General features: G+C 44.6%; 2 protein-coding genes across 3 annotated transcripts in view; one reads left to right on the top strand and one right to left on the bottom strand.

Annotated features, from left to right (window-relative positions):
- Positions 1-12791, top strand: part of SCFD2 (sec1 family domain containing 2) — a 181676-nt gene extending 168885 nt beyond the window's left edge. For both annotated transcript variants that reach the window (XM_072334894.1, XM_072334893.1), the window contains exons 7-9: positions 1937-2071; positions 7709-7828; positions 11155-12791. In XM_072334894.1, the coding sequence (XP_072190995.1) occupies positions 1937-2071; positions 7709-7828; positions 11155-11247 (348 nt within the window). In that variant the 3' untranslated portion in view covers positions 11248-12791. The remainder of the gene's footprint in view (positions 1-1936; positions 2072-7708; positions 7829-11154) is intronic.
- A 1382-nt stretch (positions 12792-14173) lies between these two features.
- RASL11B (RAS like family 11 member B) lies at positions 14174-17798 on the bottom strand. Its single transcript, XM_072336458.1, has 4 exons — positions 17605-17798; positions 17467-17523; positions 16651-16727; positions 14174-15783 (listed from the first exon to the last, which is right to left on the bottom strand). The coding sequence occupies exons 1-4, from the start codon at positions 17726-17728 to the stop codon at positions 15316-15318; spliced, it is 726 nt and encodes a 241-aa protein (XP_072192559.1). The 5' UTR covers positions 17729-17798; the 3' UTR covers positions 14174-15315.
- Positions 17799-24582: the final 6784 nt, after the last annotated feature.

The following is a 24582-nucleotide window of genomic DNA, read 5'->3' as shown; positions in this document are numbered from 1 at the left end:
TTAGTATCTGTGCAGCCAAATCAGTGCATTTTGAAGGGGTCTGAGTTTTGTCGCTGAAACTTCAGACATGTAACATCAGGGAACATTTTTAATGCCTTGGCTTCCCGGTACACAGTTATGTCTGAAGTCAGATAATATTTATCCTTTAATTTTGTACAATAAGTCTCTCTGTTTAACTATGGTTTGATCTTTGCTCCAAATATTTCATTCCCAATGTCTGTTTCTCATCTATGAAGATATTAAACAGATCTTTTCTAACAGGACGTCATGCCCGCATGTATATTTTCAAACAGTTGTTTACTGCATTACTGGATTTGACACAAATCTTGTCATGTTCTGCTGAGAGACACTGCAGTTAATGTCTGCTGCAGTTTGCTTTACTGGCTCAATTAAAAAATAAGCCTGTGTTGTGAGAATAAATTGGTAAATTGTATAAACCTTCATTGTCAAGACTGTATTTGAAAAGTGTGCTTATATTCACACTGCAGACTATTAGATGAAAAACGTCTTTTCAGTTAATTACTTTAGAAAATTACAGTTTCAAGTTACATAACCAGGCGGCTTGCTTTTTATTTTCCAGCTATTTGATGTTTATCTTGCATTACATATCCTTATAAAAGCATCCCTTCTACAAAAGGAATGATGTTACACTTAATTCTCGTAAGAAGTCCAGGGATAATGCATCCCTGCACTAGTCCCAAAGGAAAACATGTAACAATTGGAAAACTGCTAATTTTCCAAGACTGTTCCACTTCCTGAAACTATTGTGGTTCCCTCGCAGTTTTGGCAAGGATAAGAGAAGCAAAACAAAACTTAATCTGCAAACCAAGTATGGCTGAATTTTCATTAAAGAGGATCTTTCCCCCAGTCCTTAAAATTCTTACCACAGAAACATTTTCAAGGTGGAACAAAGTGTGGTAAATGCTCGGTGTGTTTCAAGATGGGAACAGAGCATCGATCCTGTTCACTCACTGGATCGGTGTCTGGATGCCTCAGAAAACCCCGCTTCTTTAAATATGCTGCTCCACATAATAAGGCTATCTCACCTCCAGTTTTTCAGTTCACTGAGGATATGTCTGTGGATGACATTAATATTTGGGGTGTCATCTCCCATTCATTGTGAATGCCATTTGACTTGACTTCAGTGACTTCTCCCTACACATCTTTCCTCATCCAGTTCTGGTGCAATCACCCTATTTTTTTCCTCTATAAGCATACCTTCTTTTCTTACTTAATTGGTCTTTTTTCCAATGCTTCTTACCATTATTTAGGGCTAAAAAGCAAGTCTTACAAAGAGCCTTCCAGCATGCACATCATCTGCACCTTCGCACATCCCTCTCTTCCTGATCCTTAACATATCTGAAGCACTGACATGTATGATCTTGGTGGGATTTGGGGCCCGCTTTTTTCAAGGCTTTCAGTATGTATCAGCCCTGCTGATATCCAGACTTCAGTGATAACATGACACCTGTAGGAAGGCATGAGGGGTCAGCAAGCAGCACCTCCTAAAAATCCCTGTTTAAATGTTGTAAAGGTATTCCAAAGAAAATAAGACATCTGGGTACACGGGCATCAGAGCACTATCCCTATTGCTCTTCCCTTCTGTACTACCCCCAGAGCACACTCCAGAGAAACTAGAAGCCCCCCTTGACTCCTAGCCTCCCTTTACTCATATAGTACACATAGGGTAGAATAAGTATGGGGCTTTCTTTCTAACTTTTCCATTCAATACTGTGCTGGTGTACACCATCTGTTGTCAAGGTCACAAAAAACACTGCTGCCACAGAGGCATTTTTAAATCTTTAAATGCCTCTGTGCTGCTTTCTTTCTAGAATAAATATTTTATTGTTTCCTTTAATGGAAATAGAAGATTTAGAAGAGCTGTTGCACCAAACCTAAACAGCTTTACTCACAGTTTGTTGTTCTTTTTGTGCAGGCTTCTTACAAACCGCTGCTGAAACAGGTGGTGGAAGAGATCTGCAGTGCTGATCGACCTGATTGTGATGATATTGAGCATATGTCATCAGGCCTCACTGATCTACTTAAAACTGGATTCAGCATGTTCATGAAGGTAAATAAGGTTTCCCAAATTAATCTGTAAGGTTTTCCTAAGTTTGTAGCATTGTATGGCAATAGCTGATGTTATGTGTTTAATTCTGTAGAGCACAGAGGACAGTCAGGAGAGTTCAGTCCTTTCAGAGGGGCTGGAAATAGCTTGAGGTACCATATTGCACATATGGAAGAAATGGATATTATACCTGGAGAATGGAGCAGACTGGCCGTCTAAGTAAGGGTGATACAGGACACACAAATAAGGATGATATGTCTGGGAGGAGTCAATGTGGCTTCAATAAGGTTTCCATAAAGGGATGTCCAACCTCCCGTAGCTTTTGGAGCTCTACAGAGACATCAGCAAGCAAATTAGTGAGCAAGTGCCAGATTGTATAAACTCCCCAGATTTCCAAAAGTCGATCCACAAGGCAGTTCATCTAGGAATTTTATTGATAATGAGCAGCCTTGAGATAGAACTAAGAACAAAGAGGTCTTAAAGGGGAAGAAGATCAGCAGAGGAGCCCCATATTCAATGCTCTTTCTATAATTCAACAAGGTTCAGCATGTGGTGGGGAGGAACACAGGCTGATCAGTCAGAAAGTCCACAGGGACTGTGGGTTCTCCATCTTCATGATTTTCAAAGCTTGGCTGTACAAAGCCCTGAACAACATAGTGTAATTTTGAAGTCTGCGCAGCTTTGGGCAGGGAAATGGACTAGATGAGCTACAAAGATTGCTTCCAACATCTGTTGTACTGTGATTTTATGATTATCAAAATGAAAAACATTTTCTTCCTATTCTTTGTGAATACTTGCTGGACCTTTCATGCATCTAAAGACAGGTGACAAAAAATAACTTTGATTTTTGTGTTGATTCTATTCTGGTACCCATTATCGAGATAACAAAGTAATTTTTCTGTTGTCACAGAGCAGGCTGTCTTGAAGACAAAATCAGATATGTCTAAATACAATGCCTGTTTTCAGGAACTTGTGCCTACTGCTGAAATGGATTTTCAGAATGTGCTTAGTTAGGTTACTAAATGGAAATTCTTCACTCTTCAGAGCTTATGATAAAGCCCTGAGTTATGAGAGGACAGCTATAGAAAGTGTGACTATTGTTGTTTCTATTCATATATTGATATTGAAAAAAATTCATGCTGCTGCCACTTCAAAAATAGAAGAAGAAACAGATGTTCCTGCGTCAAACAAAGCAAACAAGCTTGTGCACACCAGCGATTTTCACAGAGCCTTAGGGGTTGGAAGGGACCTCCAGAGATCATCAAGTCCAACCCCCCTGCCAAAGCAGGCTCCCTACAACACGTTGCACAGGTAGGTGTCCAGGCGGGTCTTGAATATCTCCAGAGGAGACTCCACCACCTCCCTGGGCAGCCTGTTCCAGTGCTCCGTCACCCTCACCGTAAAGAAGTTCTTGCGCACATTCATGCAGAATTTCCTATGCTCCAGTTTCTGGCCATTTCCCCTCGTCCTGTCTCCACGCACTGATGAAAAGAGTCTGGCCACCCCACTTTGCCCCACACACCTCAGATATTTATAGACCTGGATCAGGTCACTCTCAGCCTTCTTTTCTCAAGACTATACAGACCCAGTTCCCTAAGTCTCTCCTCACAGGGGAGATGCTCCAGGCCCTTCACCATCTTTGTGTCCCTCCGCTGGACTCTTTCCAAGAGATCCCTGTCGTTTTTGCACTGGGGATCCCAGAACTGAACACACTACTCCAGATGAGGCCTCACCAGGGCAGAGTAGAGGAGGATTTTTTTGAATGATCAGATTTATTCACCATTAACTCTCACAACTCTATTTATTTCATTGTTTAGTCATTTTTATTTCTTGTGGCAGGAGCATAGCTTGTCCTTTTTTTACAAATAATAATGATAATAAAGCAACAAGAGAAAAAGACCAAACAAGATACATAGAAAGTCTAAATACTTATATAGAAACAATGGCAGGTTTAGCTAGTTTTAGGTCTCTTCTTCCCATATTATTAATTCTTGTGTTTGGGACAGTTAAGATCATTACAGTGATATCCTAATCACAAAGTTCCCATTGGTTGCTGTACCAATATAGGTGAAAAGATCAGAACGTGCAGAATGCTGGTATTAACCAAAATCCAAGCAGATGGAGGAGTACAGGGAAGGAGTGGGAGAGGATTGGTGTGTGTGACAGCCAGCATCTCTATTTCTGTTAACTGCATGATGTCAAAGAGGAAGAAGAGAAAACTTTGTTTGCAGAGAGCTCCTTGCAAGCAAGAGCAGAGCTCCTGAAAAATGCAACATGTACTCCTGAAAATGCAAGGGGTGACTGAGGGAGTTATAATCCTAACATGACTGTTCTGCAGGAGGAGGTTGACTTCTCTTTATGGAGTGTACCTCGAGTGCCTGCATCTCTGCAAGTAAGAAAAAACAAACAAACAAGCAAACAAAAGCTGTTGTAAGGAATATTAACAGATGGCCAAGTGAACCTCATGTAGGATGAATATTTCATGGACACCGTCACTTATCTCACAAATGTGTCTGAGCTTCTTCATTTAGTTGGTAGTTTGGCTTGTTGGCAAGTCCTTGTTTACTGCATGAATGAGTCCTGCCTGTATTTCTGACACAATATCATCTCTACTCTTACTGCACCGTCAGCACTGTAATTATTTGATGAACTTCCTCACGTTTATGTTTATTTCTCAATGCCTGAATAGAAATGCAAACTCAAATAAGTATGGAAGGCATTTTTCCTTCCTCCTTTGGTCTCTTTTGCTTCAGTGTAGAGGGGGCTTTCCTGACAGGCAGCTGTATCAGTAATTCAGGCAGCCAGCCATGGAGCAGCAGCCCTTCCCCTCTGACCTGCCTGCTCAGCAGCCTGTAAAGGTTTTACAGACCATCTTCCATGGCAGTTATGGAGTCTGGGGAACAAAGACTGCAGTGGGACATCAGCAATTGTCCAGATTTCAAATGTATCATATCTTTATGCACACTTGCCACAGCTGGAGGCTTCCAGGGTTTTGCTCTTTTCTTATTTAGTCTTTCTAATTGCCCGAGATAATGGTACCAATTATATTTAATGCATTATATTTTGAACTGAAAGCAAATTTCACTTGGGAACTTTTGCTTAGTTCATGCTTTACAGTAAATGAAATTCAGATGCTTCAGAAATGTCCTGAAAGAAAATAGCTTTAGAGGGACTCCAGAATGCGTGTGTCGCTTTTGTTTCAGTCCGTTCCAGTTGTTCTGTAACACAAAAATGAGTTGTGTTTTGCTACATGAAGCCAGTTCCTACAAAAGAGCGAGCCTTGGGTGGTTGTATTATCAAACAAAAAGTCTTGGCAGAAATTTGCATTCTTAGCACAGCCAAATATTTAGAAACCCAAAATATTGTCCTCCTTCAAAACACTTGTGCGTATCATAACAAAATTACTGATTCCAAAACCCCTTTCCTTGCAATTTTAACTTAATTTTGAGCTTGCATACCTAGTCGTATTTTTAATATGCATTTCTGGAATTTGTGGCTTGAACTTCGGTCTTCTGAAAAATAGTAAGATTTATACAGACAACATGTGTTTGGATCTGGGTTTATTTTGACTGAATCATTTGTCAAGACATTTTCTTCTAGTACTGCCATGAATGCTTGTGTTTTCTGATTAATATACTGAGTGTCCCTTCAGTGTGCCTAGTGTTATGTGTGCTTGCTTATAACAGGTTGTCACTGGGAGTGTAGTAAGTGAGGCTTTGTTCAATAGCAAGTTCCTGAAGGTCGAGTTTTCCACATAAGTCTTGGGTCACTCGGGAGCTTCATGAGATGGGATGAGGCAGTTTGCTCTTATTTCAAAGTGTCATAGGACAGTATTTTGTATAGTCAACTTCTGTCCTCATCATCTTTGGGAGCAGTTATTTCTTCAGCCTTACAGTCACCACTCACAGCAACTACGGCATGAAATAGCAAGCAATAGGTCTGTCTGTCTTGCTTCATAAATAGATACTTTGGTCTTAACCGCTTCTTGGTATCTGCACTAGATTTGGACTTTTTTGTTTGTTTAAGGCTGACATTCCATTATGTGCAGAGAGTCTTTGTAAGATCTGGTATATTGGTTTAATTAGTCTGTTGGTGTAAACTGACACTTTCTCAGTATAGCACAAGAAATGCAGGACGACCTGCTGAACTGTAGTATATGTGCTACCTGCACCATCAGCTGAATGAAGGTAGCTGTCAAACTGAGTGCAGTTAAGAGACTTGCACTCAGTACACAAATAGTCAGCTCACTGATACATTGATATAAGTGTTTTTGGACTGGTTTCCAACTTCCAAGGAGCTCAAGAGGAGCAGCATTTAACAGGGAGCATGGCATCATCAAAGGTCAGCCAGACTGGAGAGGGAGCATACCATCCCTCATGTGTGCTTTAGAGGAGGAAGTTTCTTCTGAAGTTTTCCAGTCAAAAAGCAGGACAGAGCTGCCCAAAGACTATGTATGAGGCAGTCACAATACAGATCAATACAGAGAGCTGTTTCCTGAGGAGCTGGAGCCACAGAGTCAAAGATAGCTGTCATGGTGGTGAAAGTAAGGGAAGAGCATTCCACTCAAGAATGGGTTGATTACCATTATTATGCCATTATACTATTATACCATTGATTACCATTCTGACAAATGAAGGCTGCTGAAAACCTACGCGTTCAGAAGGGAAGGGGGTGGAGAATCCAAAGGAAAAGAGCAAATTCAGCTGTTCTCACTGTCACTTTTCAGAGCCAAACATTTTGAGCGTTTCACACTGAAAGGCAGGCGATGCTGTAAAAAGAGCAATTTCTGGGTTCCATTGACATCACTTCCAAATGCTCGTCAGAGATGGGAGCAAGGCATAATCAGGGCAGTGTGCTTTGCCAAGGAAGAAAGAATGGTAGGAAAAAGCGAAGTAATCAAACTTTTGGAAGTGGTTAAGAGAAAGCTGAAGTATAGCATCACCTTCATGTTTAAATTTAAAACATGGTTTTATAATACATTAGCTGTAATTCAACGTTTGCAACGTTTTAAAGTTAATTAGGAAAAGAAAAAAAATGAAGCAAGTATTTTGTTTGAATATATTTTCTGTAAATGAGTTACAACCCAATTATAGAAGTGATGGAAACTTTGAAGTGAAAGAAATTGATTTTATATATTATGAACCTGACTTATTTTCATTGGATGAATTATAAAGGCTTATTCACTGGACGAGCAAAAATGCATTATTTATGATTCTTTCAATTACTGATGTAAGGCAGGGATTCTTGCATGTTTAAACTGCACTCCTTGCTTCTACCAGATAGTAATTTACTCCCCACTCCTTAAAGCCTCATGCATATATGTATCCAAACTGTGCACCTACCCGAGTACTGTCCTCCCACACTGGGAAAGGAAGGAAATAAATGAAGAATGAATGCAGGGAGAAGCCCCTGGGCCTCTTGTGAAACCTCTCTAGATTCCAGTGGGAACCATGAGGACTCCATATTCCTGGGAATGGCTCATCATTTATAGCTGGGCATTATTTGATTCAGCTGCTCCAGAAACCAGCATTCAGTGGCTGTTTCTGAACTTCCTCATCAGTCTTCCTCTGGCAGCTCTAAGAACCAATCACTGCTGAGGTGAACTTAGCAACGAGAATAATTCCTTCTTTCATTTTACAGGTGAATCGCCCTCACCCTGGTGACCATCCTCTTCTGATCATCTTTATGGTTGGTGGTGTGACAGTGCCTGAGGTCAAAATGGTGAAGGATCTGGTAGCAACACGCAAACCTAGTACTCAGGTAGAGTCAACTCAGACTGTTCCCATCTGAACAAAGGATGAGAAGATTCATCGGGCAGTGTTGGCTATAGTACTGGTACCAGACTTAGACCAAGACACAGCCACACAGTCATTGGAACATGGCATTGGAATTTTGCTGTGAAGCCTGCAGGCAGTGTTAAGGAACCAAGGGTCTATTTTTTGTGTGTGTTAGAATCACCACTTGTGTCAGGTTGGAGGCATTCCAGGCAGACTGGCATAGTACTAAAGGAGCTTTGTTCAGGTCTTGAAAAATTCATGTATTGTTAAAAATCATCGTTAATTTTGGAGCATTGTGTACAAGAGCAGTCCGTTATCTGCTGAGTAGTGAGTAGTACAGTAGCAGTATACAGACTAACTGCAAAGAGATTCAAGAAAGGCTGTATCAGCAGATGCATCTTAAACACAGAATCACAGAATGGTCTGGGTTGGAAGGGACCTCTAGGATCATGAATCTCCAACCTCCCCAGCCACAGGCAGGGCCACCAACCTCCACATTTAATACTAGACCACTAAACACTAGCCTAGTTTCCAGGTGGCTTGTGAGCATCTTTTATTCAATTCCTTTTTTGATTAGTGAGAAATCATTAGCAAAACAGAGCCAACCAAAGGCTGTTCAGCCACTGTGTTCGTTGCATGCTTTCCGTGTTTCAGTTGTCTTTGCAACAGTATTTTCTGAGTTCTATTTCAGAGATGTTTTTTTCCATCTGGTTAACACGTTTCTCCCATATTAGTCAATTGCTAATCTTCTCAAAAGAGAGAATAAAATTCTTTCCCCTCCTGAACACAGATTGGATTGTGACACACTGATGGACAAGTTAATCCACGCCTTAAATGTATTAATATAGCCTGAAAGATAAGCACAGGGTTAACAAGTGAGCCGGTGCAGAACTATGCAGCAAGACTTTTGAGTAGCTTTGTAGAGAGAATTGAGGCTTGACAGTGGTGACACGGGATCTGGTGTTGCTTTGCTTTGGCTTAACCCCAGTGGCAGGTCACCCTCTTAGGCAGATTCCTAAAGAATTTTAAGCTTTGACTGCACTGTGCCCTTTGTGAAAATGTGCTGTGTTAGAGGTGAAAAGACTGCAGGGGAGAGTCAGGAGGAGGAAGAAAAAGAAGTAAAGAAGCAGTTGTGTGAGTCTCATATAGAAAACGATATGAGTTAGTTGGATTTACCTGGATTTCTGCACTGTAGCTGTGAATATGTGCCACCTGTTTGGGATTATTCTCTTTTTAAAAAGCCAGGCGTTTGTCTAACTCCAGCCAGCACTTAGCAGAGGTGTTTGTGGGGGGGTTGTGGATTTCAGGCAATCAGCCTCAGACATCAGGGCAAGGGGGAAGCACTGGCCTCACAAGTCTGTTCCATTCAAACAAAGCACTGACATTTATACTAATTATTGGCTTTTGGAGAAATGGAGAGACATGTGGGTGCAAAAATAAAGAACTGAGTAAAGTAGGAGAAAAACTGGCACAGTGCTGTGATTAGTTCAGCAGTTCTTTGGAGTTGAAGCAAATGACATTTAAATGTGCAGTGGGAGACATGTTTCCATCCAGAGAGCTGCTCTGCATCGGAATATGAATGACAAATCTATTTCTCATGGAGAAGCACAAAAGAAAATAGCATTGCTTGTGCATCATTTGTGAATTATGCCAAATAGCCTTCCTAACCTAGTGCGAAGTATCCCGCTTTGAAAGGAATAATAAACTTCTTTCCCCTTTAATCAAGAGAGTGGAAAGGGGAAAAGAGTGTGATGTTTTGCCCTCCTTCCTCCCCATATGCGCAGCACGTGTGCTTGTGGCTGAGGCACACGGACAGATCAATCCCTGCAGATGCACCATCAGATGCTTGCTGCATCCTTCATTCTCCCTGCATGTGGGAAAGGCCCATTGCAGTGCTGAAGGTCAGGCTGTGAGTTCCTGGGTCCTGTGCTTCAGCAGGCAGCAGGACGGGTATATCCCTTCATGGAAAGCATCAAGGACCGGCATGCTGTTCCAAATGAGAAGAAGGTCCTCAAAGGAAGCACACTGTCCTGCTTAGACCTACCCAGAGGAGACAGAGAAATTCCTTCTCTGGGCAGTTTGGACCCAAGAGGAAATTGCTTTTAACTGAACATGGCTATTGTTGATCTTTGGCTTTTAGACACAAAGCAGCTTAAGTAATATGTCCACTAGTACTTTTCAGAATTAAATTGCATTATAACAAGATGTGCACAGGCTGTGCCATGCACTGGTGCATGCATAAAATAAGTAAGACAGCATCAGCTTTTGCCATCCATGAATTACATTTCTTTAGCCATAGGAAGGAGAAGAGATAATCAGTGTCAGTTTGCTGCAGGTTGTGTGGGAGGAGAAGGGAAGGGGAGAAGTGAGGGGGAGGCTGTCGTCGGTACAGATGGAATCTGTAGTAATGGAACTCCAGATTCCTTTCATAATTTGAAATGAGATGATGAAGAAAGAACAACAACAACGAAGTTTCAATATAGTACTTGTCTTCTTACCTTCTTTCTTCCAAACCCCTGCAATATTATGCTCTACAGACTGCACGTTCCCTGTGACTTAAAGCACAAGTTGGCTCCGGGAGCTGGATGTGTTCCCTCCTTGCTCTATAGCTTTGCCCTGCAGAGAAGCCTTCCCAATAGACACCTGCATACTGTTTTTCACTCAAGAGAAATGGATAGGGTGCGCATCTACCAGTGTGTGTATGTGTGTAGCAAGCATCTGTTTCATTCATCAGACCCAGCTTGGATTAAAAGCCTGACCAAACAAAAGCAGCAGCATCCATGTCTGAGATTGAGCATGGTCTCCATGTGCAGAAGAGCGCTTGTCTTGCCCACAGGGACACTCCTGAGCATGGGCTGTAGTTCCCCCAGTAGTCACAGCAGACCAGCAGCGCTTCTGTAATTCTTGTCCTGCCTTCAACAAGGGCGAGCAGCTGTCATTCAAAACTGCCTGCTGGCAAAACCCTGTGCTGTAGGAAAGGAAGCTGCTGGCTGCTCGTCTGGTGCCTTGCAGCAAACACAATGGCAGTCACAACAAATCGCTGGGTACATGTGGGTAGAAGTGAATCAAAGCACACATTCATTAAGAGTACAATGCTACTAGTCATTGTGTTCCTTAAGTGATTTAACCAGTTATTAATGAGCAGACTGTTTTGCTGGGCAGGTCCCATGGGCCTGTCGGTAAACACCAGAAACACACGGTGTGTCTCGTGCTGGATAAGGGAACAGTTCATATCACAGCTCATTAACGCTGCAGACAGTCTTGATCCCTTTAATTTTGACTTCTGGCTTCTTTTCCTCCTTCTTACAGGTAATTGTGCTCTCCTCAGCACTCCTGACCCCACAAGGTGCTATTGAGCAGTTGTTTGCAGCTGATCATCCCCAGTTTAACCCTGATATCTGACATGGAAGGATCTGTGGAGAAGATGGATGACTGCCTTGCTGGAAGCATCAAGTCCCTGGTTTATCACTGCTCCCATCAACCCTCAGAAAAGCAGCATGTCCCCTACTGTGCAGCTGGGTACCTGGCTGTAAAGGAACTGTGTCGCTCACAGGAGGCTCCTAAAGCTGGTCCATTTGTCCCGTGCCTCCCTCTTCTCAAGGGTCAAACAGCGTGGTGCTGAACCACCCCCTCCACTCAGCACCCACAAGGATGACTGCTTGTAATGGCTCCCTAGAAAAGAAGCAACTGAGGTCCAGGTGGGCTGAATGTGCACTCTCTGAGCAGCACTTTCCCCTGCAAGTAATGCCAGTGTTTTTTCTGGGGTTGATTCTGCTGGGAAATGCTGCTGAGGGCGGAAAAGTGCAGCAAAATCCATCTCTCTGCCATACTACCTTGCAAAAGATGTGTGTGCCTTATACAGTATTAACAGCCTCTGCTCGTTACACCCAGAGGGAGACCATGGAGCACAGCCACAGTTCAGCTGGCAGAGCAGCTCCCGGTGTGGTGACGCTCTCCCAGCCACAGCAGAGCAGCGGGATGGAGGGCTGAGTTACGCGGTTGTTTCTCTCACAGGTTTCCATTTCCTGCTCTAGTTTCTCCACCCACAGTCCCAGGAGAAAAGGCTGTTTCTGATGGCACACTTCCCTGCAGTTTAACACAAGGAGGACATATGGGCTGTGATGGGGTGATGGTAACCTTGGAAGAATCCTCCCCTCACATGCGTTTAAAATAGAGGGGGGAAAAAAAGCATGTTCCCATTTTCAAGAGGCCACTGTGACAGGTTCTTTTTTGAGCTAGATTTCTGAACAGCATGATTAGACAGCAGCTTTTATGTTTCATTTATGGTAATGAAAGAGCCGCTATCACATTCAGTTATGTAATTTTTCATTATAAAAAATGGATATAATCTTAGATAAAACAGCATTAGCCGATAGAGATTGTGATTGTGCATTGCACAAAGAGTTCCAGATTGCAACATCAAATGGTGGAGCTCTGAAGCTGCATCCTCTTGATTCATCTGAGAAAGGCTATGGCTCGCATTAAGAATGAGAATGTCAAATGGTGTATGAAGTTTGCTTGAACATAGCATCCTTTCTGAAGCCAAAGGAATAGCTTAGATAGGAAGTAGCTCTTTAACCTTTGTTTAGTAGCCTGCTTAAGTTCTCTTAAATGTTTATAATGGTCTCTAGAAAAGGCTGCGTTTCGGTTTAAATTCACTTTTGAGTGGCTAGAAGGAGACAAAGGACCAGTTATAAAGCGTGGACAATGTTGCCTCTATGAAAGAACAATTTAGAAGAATGACTTCAGAATGGAACTTTGCGCTGTAAAAAAGTGAGAAATATTCTGAGATGGCGATGTTAGGAGCTCAGGAAATACTTTGAGCAGAGCAGCTCGAGAGCAAACAGCCTTTCTCTGAATTTCCTTTTCTTTCTGTATCATTTAATCTGAGAATATAGATGCTTTTTGAACTGTGTAATCAATAAAGCAATGCTTTTACAATGCTCACTCCTCATCTCTTTCCCTCCTAGGACACGGGGCTGTGTGTACCAGGACTGCATATCCCTGCCACCCCTCTTTTTTGCAGTATTTGATTACCCCTAACAACCAAAAACATTTTGTCTTGGAGATGTCCTCTAATGGTTTCCATGCTCCGTTGGTGGCACAAAGGCTCTTCTACCTTCCACAACCATTGCTGACCTCAGCAGCCCCAAGTGGGTTCAGGCACTCATATCTCTGACCTGGCCATCTGAGGACGTGCTCTGCAGGGTAATGAGAAGGGCGCAGGGTTTAAGCAGACACTGGTGCTTCTGCACGTCCTGTGGATGAAGCAGCTCCTCTGGCTGAGGCACTGATTGGTTTTCCAGGCTCCCCTTTGGTGGGATCTTTTCAGCCAGCACGGCCACAGCTGCGGTCGTGGATGCTGGGATCCAGCCACCATCCGGTACTCAGTGGCTGAAGAGATGAAATCAGACAGTCACAAAAGCCCACTCCTCTCCTAGACCAAGACTGGAGTGGGGTCTTTCCAATGGCCCTGATGTAATAATTATCTCCTAATTGTAGAAAATAGCTGTCATAGCTACACATAGCATGTGCTGAAGAAAAGACCTGAGCAATGAGTGGTCTCCTGCCAGCTGTGTGTGAGCAGGAGCCACACAGAACTGCTTTAGAGGGTGCATGGTGCTGGACCACAGCAAGGAGTGCCAAAACCCTCTGCATGGGACTCACCAGCTGTGGGGTAGGGAAAATGAAAGGCCACCGTTGGCACATGGAGATGGCACAGAACTCAGTGAAACAGCATTTGAGTGGAAGCTCAGACTGGCGGGGCTGTTGTGTTTGAATTCTGAGTTACTTGGTCAGGTGGGGGTGGTAGCTCACATCAAATATTACCATCAGCAGGACCAGCATCTCCTTCCACCATTAGAGCCGTGTGCTAAAAAGGGGAGAGCCTCTCTAGGTCCAACATCCTCCTCAGGAACGCCCAGCCTAAAATCCCTTTAAATGCAAACAAATCAAGTTGAAGGCTTGTAGTAATTTGATTCAAGAGGCCAAAAAGCCCCTTAAAACATTGTTCTGCCAAATGCTGACCTACCTCACCTCACCTCATTCTCTCCTCATTGGTGTTTTCTGACAAGGGAATATGAAGAATCCAATTGTAATTTTCAGTACCTTTCCTAAAATAGTTGAGTTGAAAAGCAGTTATAAGAGCTTCACCACCACCCCCCCAACACACACACACAGATTATGCTCATAAATCAACAGCACAGGCAGCAAAGACCTTAGTTTCTGCAATGCACATTAACCACCCTGAGAAAACAATTACTGCATCTCCAGGCTTTGCTGGCTGTTACCAATTGTGTCTCACACACAGGAAGAACACACGAGAAAATAAGCAATTCAGAATTTAATGCTGCATGTAACTGTACATGAAATAAATAAATTACAGTTCAAACAAAAGCACAACTGGCTTTTTTAAAGTGCACGTGTGTAAGGCCTTTAGCCTGTGAACTCCATTGGCTCAACGTAGGAGGAAAATCAAGAAGAAATGCTTAAGTCGCCTCATGTGTTTAAAGACGAACAGGGACCGGCTCAGCTCTGAACAAACAGCCAGCTTCATTGCCTTGGGGCAGCCGTGCTTCACATCAAGCTCAATCACTGGTTCCCTCTCTGCTTATTATACACCAGGGAAAGAAAGAAAGAGGAGAAAAGTGTCTTACACTGGCAGTTGTAACGGACCATCACTCCAACTCCAGGCTTATCCCTAGAAAGCTCTGTGTTAGATCATTCAGTCTGGACAGTGGGTTTTTTTTCAGGCAGTATAAAAGACCCACCAGCTATTTGTAATGACACATGTTTACACCCTATGCACAATAGTTTTGCATACAAAGAGTCTGGTCAAGTTGTCAGCAACAACACGGCTAGTAGAAAAAATAAAGGACCACCGTGTACAGTCATGATGCCCAGTCATGTCCACTTACTTCACACTTATTTATACAGAACAGTTGCATGTTTTCAGGTTTGTTTAGAAATACAAGTGAAATAAACAGCTCTACTGTGCAACAAATGGAACAGATCTACCATGCTGTCCTTCATCCCAGTGAAAGTGTTGCAAAACTGGAGCAGTTACTTCTGAACAGTGAACTGCAGTTCAGGGTGTTTCCCTGCTCAAGTACAAGTTGAGAGTCACAGCTAAAAGGCTGTCTCTGCACAAACATTAAGCCAGATCTGTCCCGTCAAGAGAAAAAAGCATTTATTGGAAAGGTCCACTTCCAAGTGAAAATACTTGTTCTGCAAGTTACATCCTAGAGCCACTTCAAGACTATTTTTGTGGGGTTTTTTTGTTGGTTTTTATTCTTTTCCCATCCACCACTGTTCACTGTTCAAGCAGCTTCTTGTTTCTACAGCCATGCAGAACGCTGCCTGAACCATCCCGTCACAACATCGGACTGCAGACGTGCCAGTGTTGGACATCCAGGGTTTCAAACGTAGGAGAAGCGTTGGGAAGAACAACGCCTCTTCTTGGCCCTGCTGTCAGACCGACGTGACAGTCCTCACTTTAGCAGACAGCGCTTGCTTAAACCTCCTCTTCAGATCCTGCATGTTGGGTGATTTGGGCCGTGGAATGAGAGAAGTTCTCCGTCTCTCAGGGGTGCTGGTGGCCTGCTGTTTGCTGACTTCTTTGCAGAGGACATGGAAGGCATTGAAGACATCGTTGTAGTTTTCGCTGACAGACACTTCGTAGAAAGCACAGCCCAGCATGTTGGCCAGCTGAAGTCCATGCTGTGGCTCCACCTCTTTAATATGCAAGAGATCAGCTTTGTTTGCTACGATGACAACAGGGACGGCATTCCCCGGATGCATCTGCCGAACGTGGTGGTACAGGTGACTGAGCAGTTCATAGCTCTTATAGTCTGTGATGGAGAAGACGATCACCAGGGCGTCCGCCCAGCGAATGCATCTGTTCAGCTGCTCATTACAATCCAGGCTGTGTCCATGGATCTGTAGAGCAAACGGTCTCATATTAGATGGTTGAGGTCGTAAAAGACTTTTAAAAGACCCCTTTAAACCTAAATAGCATTTTACGGCTTCAGACGTATGTATCTGCATTTCACATTGTAAGTACCAAACTTAATCGGAGCGTGTCAAATAAATACATATGTTGATTCAGCTGCAGAAAAAAAAAGCCTGGAATTTAACACTGGAGTTTGCTATTCTCAAACAGAAAAGTGACCTGAGTCGTTCTGCATGCAGAGAAAGACTTTGTAGTCTCACAGAATGGGAAATTAACTGGCTAGACAGTAAGTCTGGGGAAGCAAAGATATGAGCTGGAAGCATTTAGACCTGGAGTGCTGCCCAGTTCAAAAAGGCAAAAATCCAGCACCGCTCAGGTCTATACATTCAGAACTTCAAGCTGTAACATCCCAATGAACACGGCTCCAATACAGTAGAGCTCACTTTTTATTATAGAGATGTATGTGTTTTGTTGGGTGGTAGCCATGACATTTTCTTCCACATGCGTACCGTATTTGCACAAAGCGAGTCGGTTTGTTTTTCCATCTAATGTTCCTAATATATGGGAACAAAACACTTCAGTAATTCAGCCATCCCAAAGCAGTGGGCCCCCAGCGTACAAACGATTCACCCAAAACAATGAGCCATTTCTTTTTACTACCAGCAAACTTCAGGCACCCGACCCATCCGGCTTGGCAACTGTGGCTAAAGCACAGGTTACCAGCTCTCCCAGCCGGAGCTCTGCACTGAAACGCAGCAGAACATCACTAGGAAGAGCAGAACAAGATGCTGTTCTGATGCACACTAACTAACTCTGGGCTGCTCTGGTGATCTGCATGGATGTGTCTGACTCACCTGCACACCCGGGGTGTCCTGCACTTGGATGGCCAGCACCTCCCCATCGATCTGGATGTGCCGGCTGTAGAGGTTACCTGGCAGAACAGCAACAGGTTCACAACATACATACTCCTCAAACAGACCGCGCTGCTTTTGCCACCCGTTAGTCATTCGGCTCAAGTGTTACAATTCTTTATTTGGTTTGTGATCATGTTAATGAAAACCTGGGCTTTATGACCACTTATGCCACTATCGGCATTTAACAAGCCTGGGATTTAACCTGGCTCTGACTTGCCGTGAAGCCCGGCATGTAGCATCACACAGCTCGCAGCTCGGTCACTTCTGAAGGGCTGCCGTAACTTAGCCGTGCACATCAGCCAGCCCTTGGTACAGAAAGGCGGTGTGCTGCTCAGCGTTTCCCCCCTCGGAAGCCTTCCCTCTACGGGGTTATTCACAGCCGCCCCGCTGACCGATCTCTGAGGCCGGGTGGCTCTGGGGGCTGCTTGTTTTGCGGGCAGATCAGCCGCTGAGCATCGCCCCATCTCCCCCCTAAGCCGGGACCTCCTCGATCGCTCGGCTGCCGGCACCGAACTTAGGAGGGCAGCAAACACCGAGCTTACATCACATTGTATTGCTTTAGATTTAAAAGCAAAACACAAACAAAACCTGCTTCAGACAGGGCCATTCTCACCAGCTAAAGCGCGCCTGGCAGAGCAAGGCAGCACGAAGCACCAGCTCAGCTGCTCACCGCCGGCGGAGGGACCCCGACAAGGGGCTCCGATCCGCCCCAATCGCCGTCGCCCGCCCCCCCCCGGGTCCGCCCGCGGTGCCCACCTGCGTTCCGCTCGTAGTCTCCGATGAAGCGCCGCGTCAGGAACCGCACCACGAGCGCTGCGGAGAGGCACGGACACAGCGTTAGCCGAGCTCCGCCGCCGCCCCCGGCCCCAATTTCTCCCCTCCCACCCGTCTCACCTGTCTTGCCCACTCCGCTGCCCCCCACCACGGCGATCTTGACCAGGCGAGGCCGAGCGGCGGGGCAGGCCTCCCCTCCGGGCGCGCACTCGGCGATGGTGCACATGCTCTGCGTCAGGCGCATGGCGCAGCCCCGCGCAGCCCCGCGCTCCCACTAACGCCGCTGCCCGGCACGACGCCTTTTTCCCGGCCCCCGCCAGCCTCAAGCCCCGCCCCCTTTCTTACAGCCAATCAGAGAGCCTGATTTCCCCAAACCACGCCCACATCCCCGCCCCGTGCTGAGGTGGGGACCGAGGTGGCTGGAAGGAGGGGGGGGGTTTGCTGAGATCAGCCTCGTGTTGGATGCTGAGGGCCAGAAGCGGGTCTTTGTGACCCTCATTGGGTGTCGGACAGACCCAGCAGCCAACAGCAGCTGATCAAGTGCTGCTGAGGAGCTCCGTCCCGTCAACAACATGCTTCTCATCCACAGAAAGACACAGAAACGGGGGAAAAAATCAATAAGACATGAATATGGATGTGACGATGACTTAAGAAAGATCAGAAAATAATGGCTATGAAGGGGAAGTACTGGTGAGGGATGGGTGTGAGGCAGGGCTTGTGCCGCTGGCCCTGGCCAAAGGCAGTCACTGCAAACAAGCATTTGCACAGAGCTTGTGCAGAGCTGCAAAGTTATGTTTGCATGTGGAAAAATATTCCTCGAATATAATGGAGCAGATCGCTGCTCTCCCGGTAGCTGCTGCTCTCCCAGCTATAAATGTGAGCGCAGATGCTATGAATAGCAAGCAAGGCTGGATGCAGTGCTGGATGCAGCACAAGGACTGTTCTCCCTGCCAGCGCCAGAACAATCCGAAGTGATGATGGGTTCCATTTGTAGAGGCCACTGAGGTCATAGGAAAAGAATGAATGGGTGGGTAAAGTTATGCCACTCTATGCCAAGAGTGAGAAGGGCTGAGGCCTCAAAGACTGCTCAAATACAAAAGAAACGCTGCTTATTCTTTATGCCAGAGCATCAGAAATGGTACAGATGTCTCATGCAAAAGGAAAGGGCTTCACAGAAGATCTCCTGACAGTTCGGTAGCTCAGGTCACTGGAAATAGACACCTGGGGTTAACGATGGGGAAGATCCCTCACCTGAAAAAGTCTTGTCTTTGAGATGGGGAAATGTGGAAGGCCAGGGAAGACAGAATGGGTTTTGCAGGAAGAAGGTCGTGCAGGTGAAAAAGGAAGTCTGGCAGCATTTCCAAATGCAATGAGCGTTTTGCCTCTGCTTTTAATAAAGAAGGTTGTGTGAGAGATGTGAACAAAAGGAGGATGAGTAATGTGAAGTAAGCCGTGGGCAATTACTGCGGTGGGGAAATCAGTCTGTCTTCAGAGTGCCAACAGACCGAGCATGTGAAGATGAGAGTGGGAGAAGCAAGAACTCTTCCTATAGTTCTCACATCATTGTGGAACAGATGCATTAAATAAAGGGAGTGAAATATTTTACAGCAACTTGGACAAATTCTGAAGGAAAGAATAATTAAAGGTATGGGAATAAATAGGATAAAATGAAGCGTTACTTCCAGATGATCTCTTTCCTTGATACAACTTCATCTCCCTTTTCTTTAAAGGAAGGAGAAGAGGCAGATCTAATCCATTTGGGGTCAGGAATACTTGACACTGTCCAGCAGGAACTGGTTGATCAAACAGAGGAAGGGAGGATCAAGAGGCAATGACAAAGAGCTGTGTGCACGAGGCAGACTGGAGGAAAGCTTCTCCATGGAACCCATCAGGGCTCCTCTCTTCCTCCGTATTTTCATTATAACAATGTCATCGAGAACATAAATGTGCTACTGAAACCCACTGTTGGTAGAGCCTGGGGACACCACAACTTCAAACAAGGGTGGGAACAATGTGCTGGAGAAATAGGGTGCCTCTTAGAACTAGATTAATGAAAATATAATTAAATTTGATGATATTAATGGCTTGCAGAGATAAATCAAGAAGATATCTTCCGTCAACTATGAGATCAGCACTTGGAGAAGAAAGACTAGTTAATCACAAGGGGAGTAGGAGCTGAGTGAACAGGCAATGTAAATCCGGCTTTTTCAGATTCATTATTTCAGAAAATCTCTGAAATACGAGGTGAGATTCTGTCACCCAGGCTCAAGGAAGGGCAAATCTAAAGCAGAACGAGAAGGGGCAAAAATCACTGCAATGATTAAGGCCTGGGCAGCCTGTTTCAGCCAAAGACAAGAAGACATGGTGCATCCAGTTTTGCAAGAGGTTAGAAGGGCTTGGGGAAGGAGCTGCCAGGGAAGCCAATAGTAGAGGCCAGTGTCAGTGTGAGAAGAAGTGGGTGTACGCTTGTTTCTGTGGTCAGAGCTGGAGAACACTGGACCGGCCCTCTAACAAGAGTGGTAAGAGCAAAATCAAACTTAACTTCTTTTAAATGGAGCTGGAGTTTGTACCAGGTATTCTGATTGCGGTGACAATTGGATGATGGAGAGGTGCCTTCCAGAGGCCTACACAGGATACACTAACTCTGTTCTAGAGGTACGTATACAGGCTCCTGGAGTATAACAGTGTGTGCAGCTGTGGTGTCTTTAGTGCGCAGTGGTAGGGGGGAAACCGGAAAGAGAAATGAAAATAAGATGATGCCTGGATGAGCTGTCAGAATATCAGAGCTATTCTCCATTTTGTGAAAGAAATGTTTACAGATGAGCTGGAAGTGCTAAAATCACCAGAGAACGGGCACCTCTCTCTGTGTCTCAGAGCACAAAAAGCTAAACAAGTCAGTGAGACTGAGAGGTGAAACTTGGGGAAATGCTGAAGTACGAAATACATCCTTATAAAATACAGACTTGAGGCAGCGGATCAATTGTTACAGGAAGGCGCCGGGGTGGAAATAAAATTATCAACATGCAAAGAGTACATTTGTAGGCTATGAGAAAATGCAGTTTTACAACAGCATAACATTCGTCAGCAGCAGCCAATTACTTTCCTCAACATTTGAACCACTATCTTGAGCACTGGGGACCAGAAAGAGCTGTAGAACGGTGTGGATACACTTCCTCATCCATCAGTCTTTTTAATGTAATTCAATTCTTATTCAATTTAATTAATTAATACAATTTAGTTCTTGTTCTTTAATGCAATTTATTTTCTTGTGTCTTCCTCTTAGTTACGCGGAAGTGAGTGCTGTCAGAGATGAGATATCACCCCGGATGGCTGCAGGTCGGAGCTGCTGTGAATGACATCCCACAACGTAAGGGTACATTTCTAGTTCTCATTTTGTGCCGTTGCTCGTTGAGTATGTTTACATGTGGCTTACAAGTTTCAGAAGGAACGCTTCCATCAGCAGCCAGGGGAATTAAACATCATTATCTCATGCACTGGTGGTTAAAATCTAACATGTATCTTTGAAGAAACAAGTGGCCTAGACAAAGTGTTCAGAAACACAGATGATGGCTGCTTGTTCCAGAGCACTATGAGCCCTTTGGTTTTATAGGAGTAAATACAAGAAAACTCCTTGTTTGTTACGCAGTACCTGTGTCCCAGGCTCACAAGATACAGAGCAAAGTCACCAACCCCTGTGAAAAGTGGAGGGAGAACAGGACTCACCCCCTACCCTGGCGCAGAACTGGCACATGACCTTCCACAAGAACAAGGGAGAAAGCAGAGATATTAAAAGAAGCTGCATAAATAGGAACAGAATTCCTCTGTGCACTGGAAGTGACCGTCTGGCCAGGAGGGCCCTCGGTGAGATAGGATCTTCATTCCAGAGCAGAGAAGTGAGAAGGGGTGGAGGACACACTCCATGCCCTCGCCTACCCGCATACTCCACACCGTTTCTATAGCAGCACAGCAGCAGACATTTTTCCCTTTCCACAAGAAAGCCTGACTAACGCTCTGCAATTATATTAGTCAGCGTTTTAATCAGATTTTATCTTCTCTTGAGCTTGCAATTTTATTTCTCCTCATTTCCTCCTTCTGTAACGTTCCCAAATTCTCATCAAGAATGGAATAGCTGAGAGTTTTCTTTTCTGTTCAGGGCTGCCCATCTGCTCCTACTGTGTAATTCTGTGCTGCTTTGTGCCCCCACGGTGCAAGCAGCTGTTGTGCACATGGAATGCCATTTTGGTCTGAAAAGGCAGAGAAAAAAGCCCCGATGGCAGAATCTCTTGATACAACTCAAGATCTAAGTCTTCGTTCAAAAATGCATGTGAGAGCACCTAGCAGAAGTTTTGTTTTCCATTTTAGGAATGCCTCATGTTCCATATTAAACTATCCAAAACACTGCGGCAGTTAAATGCCTTTGCCAGCCTCTCTGCATCACATCTTGTGTTACAGTGGGGTCAGTCTGTCAAGGGGCGAAACACCTGGGCAGTGTTAGGAAAGGTCACTGCAAAGTCCTGCTGTGCCAGGCCAGCCTCAGGAGGACACTCACTGGGGCCGTTACAGCTCCTGCTAAGCAACACAGAGCTTTTTGTTCACACCATCTGCATGTTCAGCCTCTGCAGGTTCTTCAGCTTGGTGGGTTCATCCTGCAGTAGTCATGTCTCTGGAGATACAGGGGGGGAAGCAATGTTTTGGTTGCTGCTTCTCCAAACTTTTGCTGTGGCCTTCAGGCTGGCAGCAAATGGCCCCGTGCCAGTGTCAGCCAGGCTGACACAAGCACTCCTCCACCATGGCTGGTAGGGTCTGCTGCAGTGGAAAGGTACCAAAAGATTCAACTTTCTAATGCAATCACTTGAACAAGAAGGACATATATTCAAGTCATGCCTACGATCTACAACAGAGCTGAGATGAGTGAATGTGTAGGTTACAAAGTCAAAGGCAGAAAATATAGGAAGTGCCAGAAATAAGATTGCCTGGGCAACCATAACACATCCTCCCACATGCATATGCATTTTGTTACAGCCTTAATTGCATAATGTTGTACCATTACGGTGTTTCCTGTCATATTGGCAGCCTGTCTTCTACCTGCTCATGGGAAAAGTGCACCTAAATACACCTGAAGATCTGAATGTTATTCAGCATGTCTTAAATCCTTGCTTGATCAGTCTGTGGTGCAACATATGATATGTATGAAGTATTCCCTTAGTGCAGAAATTACAGACTCCTTCCTGGGCTTGTCATGGTGTATGGCAGTTATGTGAGAAAAGCTCAAGCTGTAAGTCGACTAGGCTACATAGATCATGTATGTTACCTCATCCCATGACACCCAAACACTCTGTTCTCTAGAGCTCTGTGTTCTGTTTTGCCTGAAGTCAGAGCCCACGGGTGATGCTTTGTGGGGGCCGTGTTTGAAGTATTTGAATGAGCAAGCTCTGCTGCCTATGAGGCGGCCTTAACAGCCTTAAATAGTTTTTATTCATCACAGTTTCAGAACAGTCATTAGCATTCACACAGTTCTCATGCAGGCAGGTGACTGCAGATAGACGGCCAAAAGGAAAAGACATTCGTTTTTATTAGCAAAAAAATGAGACTGGAGCTACTGCAGCACCCAGCATTCTGATAACAACCCATTTCTCAACAATACGCTGCTAGGATGGTGACATGCACCAGGATTAAACACAGGAAGCTTAAGAGCAGACTTTGTCAGCTCTGTTGTTTTTCTATAAATCCCTTTGTGATTATGATGAACTGCACTGTAGCAGAAAGGGGTAACTTAGTGTTATTGTATAGATGACTCATTTAGTCTCCACAGTTTGACAAGAGCAGAGTTTTTTTTTCTAAATGAAGAAAGCACTCAGGCCAAAAATAGAAGTAGCACTCAGAAGAATGCGGCTCCTTCAGGACTTACAAATTCCAGCTACCAAAAACACAGAGGTTGGTATGCTGGGGCATCTCTGCTGAGGATATTGTGTGAAAGCCATTAATGCTTCATCTGGAATGTAAATCTATGCCGTTCAAATGGGATTTAAGTAAGTATTTCAAGGTAGGACTTCAGTTCCTGGCTGGAACCAGTTTTAACTGGTTGTGCAATTTTCATGGTCATTTTTATATTTGCTTTCTTGCTCGAAGCCTGGAGTTATTTGCCCTGCATTACCTGCATAGCTTGGTATGGCTGGAATGGATCCCGAGGCGAGGAAGGAAATGGGACCTTGTCCCCCCAGCCTTCCTCCTACTCCTCCTCACCCTGCCAGGACCTCTCTGGGCAGCAGGCTCCTGGGCAATTGCACTGTTCTCAAACTCTAAGTGGACACAGACACTGCAATGTATGCCACTTTAAGGATTAACACCATCTGACTGATGGGAAGAAAGGCACAGATTCCAGACAGATAGATGGAAAGCGATGTCATTTGTTTCTTATGCTACGTTCACAGAATCACAGAATGACCCAGGTTGGAAGGGACCTCAAGGATCATGTAGTTCCAACCCCCACGTTAGCTCACTTTGTCTCCCAGCTTTTCTTTGCTCCCCCAGCTACTCAAGGACTTTGAAGAGAAAAGCTCTCATTTGCCTGGAATATCCTGGAAATGGGTTTCTGTGGCAAACTACAACTTCTGTTTACCACAGTCTTAGTAATTTCTTCAAAAAAAAATGTTTAAAAGCCTCAATATATAAACCCACTGCTCAGTGGTTTCCTTTACCATGAACATATTACAGAAATCACGAAGTGAGAAAGGGAAAAGCTAACAGAGAATCACTCACTCCTTGGCTTCTGATATGATATTTGAAGAAGAATAGAGCACAAAAATGAGGAAGAGGTGAGCTAATAGCTGTAAATGTGAGCACATGGGATGGGCTGTGCTGGAAGATCCAGTGCACAGATGCACCATGGCTCTGTGGTGAGTTTCATCCAGCTGCCTGGAAACCACGTGCAAGCCAAGCCAGGTTGAAACTATGTTATGCAAAACAGATCCTGTAGCTGGTGGAGCAGGTCAGCTGGGTAGCAGCAGAGAGATTTTCTCTCCAGTTGTGTTGGAAGTAGGTATAACTTCATTTCTGATGTCCGGAGTCCCACTGCCACAGAACCACCACAGAAGGGAT

This window comes from Excalfactoria chinensis, chromosome 4 (genome assembly GCF_039878825.1).
Source record: "Excalfactoria chinensis isolate bCotChi1 chromosome 4, bCotChi1.hap2, whole genome shotgun sequence".
Taxonomy (NCBI): Eukaryota; Metazoa; Chordata; class Aves; order Galliformes; family Phasianidae; genus Excalfactoria; species Excalfactoria chinensis.
The sequence above is the reverse complement of the archived record's forward strand: the minus strand, read 5'-3'. Positions and strand labels throughout refer to the sequence as shown.

What these genes read in the sequence shown, in the direction of transcription:
- RASL11B (XM_072336458.1), bottom strand. Translation starts at nt 17,728, where the DNA reads ATGCGCCTGACGCAGAGCATGTGCACCATCGCCGAGTGCGCGCCCGGA. An exon ending in AGACTACGAGCGGAACGCAG is followed by an intron (nt 16,728 to 17,466) that starts GTGGGCACCGCG and finishes CTGTTCTGCCAG; the next exon opens with GTAACCTCTACAGCCGGCAC. An exon ending in AGGACACCCCGGGTGTGCAG is followed by an intron (nt 15,784 to 16,650) that starts GTGAGTCAGACA and finishes TTTGCTCTACAG; the next exon opens with ATCCATGGACACAGCCTGGA.